Here is a 1,625-nt window from a genome sequence, read left to right as displayed (position 1 = left end):
AAAACTGTAACAATGATGTGAAAATTATAAAAGCTTTTAGATATTTTAAAAATTTCTGTTTTAGGAAGAGCAGATATTCTGGGGATGGCATAATGATGTCCATGTATTTGACACAAAAACACAGACTTGGTTTCAACCAGAAATTAAAGTAAGTGTTGTAAAGCATTATGTTTATATTCATACATTTATTGATACTTCTAATATCTGTTTTTTACTAATTTATTTTGATTTTAGTAATTGGGGTTTATAATCACATACAAAGTAGTTCTCTTGAGCACTGTCACAAATACCATTAAAAATAAATCAGAGCCATTAGCATATAGAAATACAATTAATTTTGCATATTGACCTTGTATCCTATGACCTTACTAAACTTATTTATTAGTTCTAATAGCCTTTTCTGTAGATTCCTTAGGATTTTCTACATACGCGGTCATGTCATCTGCAAATAAATCCTGTTTTACTTTCTCCTTGCAAAAATAAATAAATAAATAAATCAGAGCCAAGTGCAGTGGTGCGCGCCTGTAGGTCCAGCTACTCTGGAGGCTGAGGCTGGGGGATCGCTTGAGCCCAGGAGTTCTGGGCTGTAGTGCGCTATGATCAGAGCCTGTGACTAGCCACTGCACTGCACTGCATTCCAGCCTAGGCAACATAGCAAGACCCCATCTCTAAAAAAAAAAAAGAAAAAATCACACATTTTTCTCCAGATTAGCTAAGGTTTTCTAGAAAAAAAATCTTTTAAAGAGGTGCCATCATCATTCTTTACCCACAAATGTCATGCCCTGACTTAATGAAGTTTTTGAAAAAAAGTCCTTTTATAACAAAGTCAATTTTAAAAAGCCCATGTTTTATAAAACCTTGAATTCAGAGCTATATACAGTTTTATCACGACAAAAATGCATTAGCAATACTCTTTCATTTGCTAGTGATCAAACACGAATTCAAATTGGTTTAAGCAATAATGAATTCTCTCATAGCTGGAAAGCATATTGGAATGGCTCACACAGGGGCGAGAAGAGCTGCAGGGACCAGAGCCTCAGGAACTGAAGCAAGTTACTTAACACCATTGTAATACTTTCTATCTCTTTGCTTTTCCCTGCTTCTCTCTGTGTGCTTTTTTCTGTCCAAGGCAGGCTGGCTGACTCATTTAGGAGGGAATAAGGCCCTGTCTACACAAGCAGTTCTTTCTATTGTATTCTCTCAATGTCTATATGTTATTCTTAGAAAAATCCTGGATCTCTTTCAGGCTTCTTAACCCTCTACTTCCTTAGAGAATAAGCAAAGATCTGAAGCAACAAAAGGCATATTTTTAGAGTGTGCTCCTGACAATAAAGGAGCTGAGGTAGTTTATAATCAGTTCTCTGACTTCGAGTCTTTCCCTGACTCCTTACCTTAATCCATATTCCTCCCCTCCTTCTGCTCCAGTCATCTCATATGCATATGAGGATATTTTAGTTAGTACTTAACAACATATTCACTGTTATTTCCCTGATAATGTCTTCAAATAAATTCTTTTTTTTTTTTTTTAAGACAGTCTTGCTCTGTTGCCAGGCTAGAGGGCCGTGGCGTCAGCCTAGCTCACAGCAACCTCTTTCCCTGACTCCTTACCTTAATCCATATTCCTC

General features: G+C 36.6%; 1 protein-coding gene across 1 annotated transcript in view; it reads left to right on the top strand.

The window, feature by feature from the left end:
- The window catches only part of LOC105825857 (kelch domain-containing protein 1-like), a 69,231-nt gene that overhangs the window by 31,975 nt on the left and 35,631 nt on the right, over positions 1 to 1,625 (top strand). The window contains exon 2 of the mRNA XM_012663754.1: positions 65 to 148. Coding sequence (XP_012519208.1) covers positions 65 to 148 — 84 coding nt within the window. The remainder of the gene's footprint in view (positions 1 to 64; positions 149 to 1,625) is intronic.

This window comes from Propithecus coquereli, unplaced genomic scaffold (genome assembly GCF_000956105.1).
Source record: "Propithecus coquereli isolate 6110/MARCELLA unplaced genomic scaffold, Pcoq_1.0 Scaffold83, whole genome shotgun sequence".
NCBI classification, from domain to species: Eukaryota; Metazoa; Chordata; class Mammalia; order Primates; family Indriidae; genus Propithecus; species Propithecus coquereli.
The sequence above is the reverse complement of the archived record's forward strand: the minus strand, read 5'-3'. Positions and strand labels throughout refer to the sequence as shown.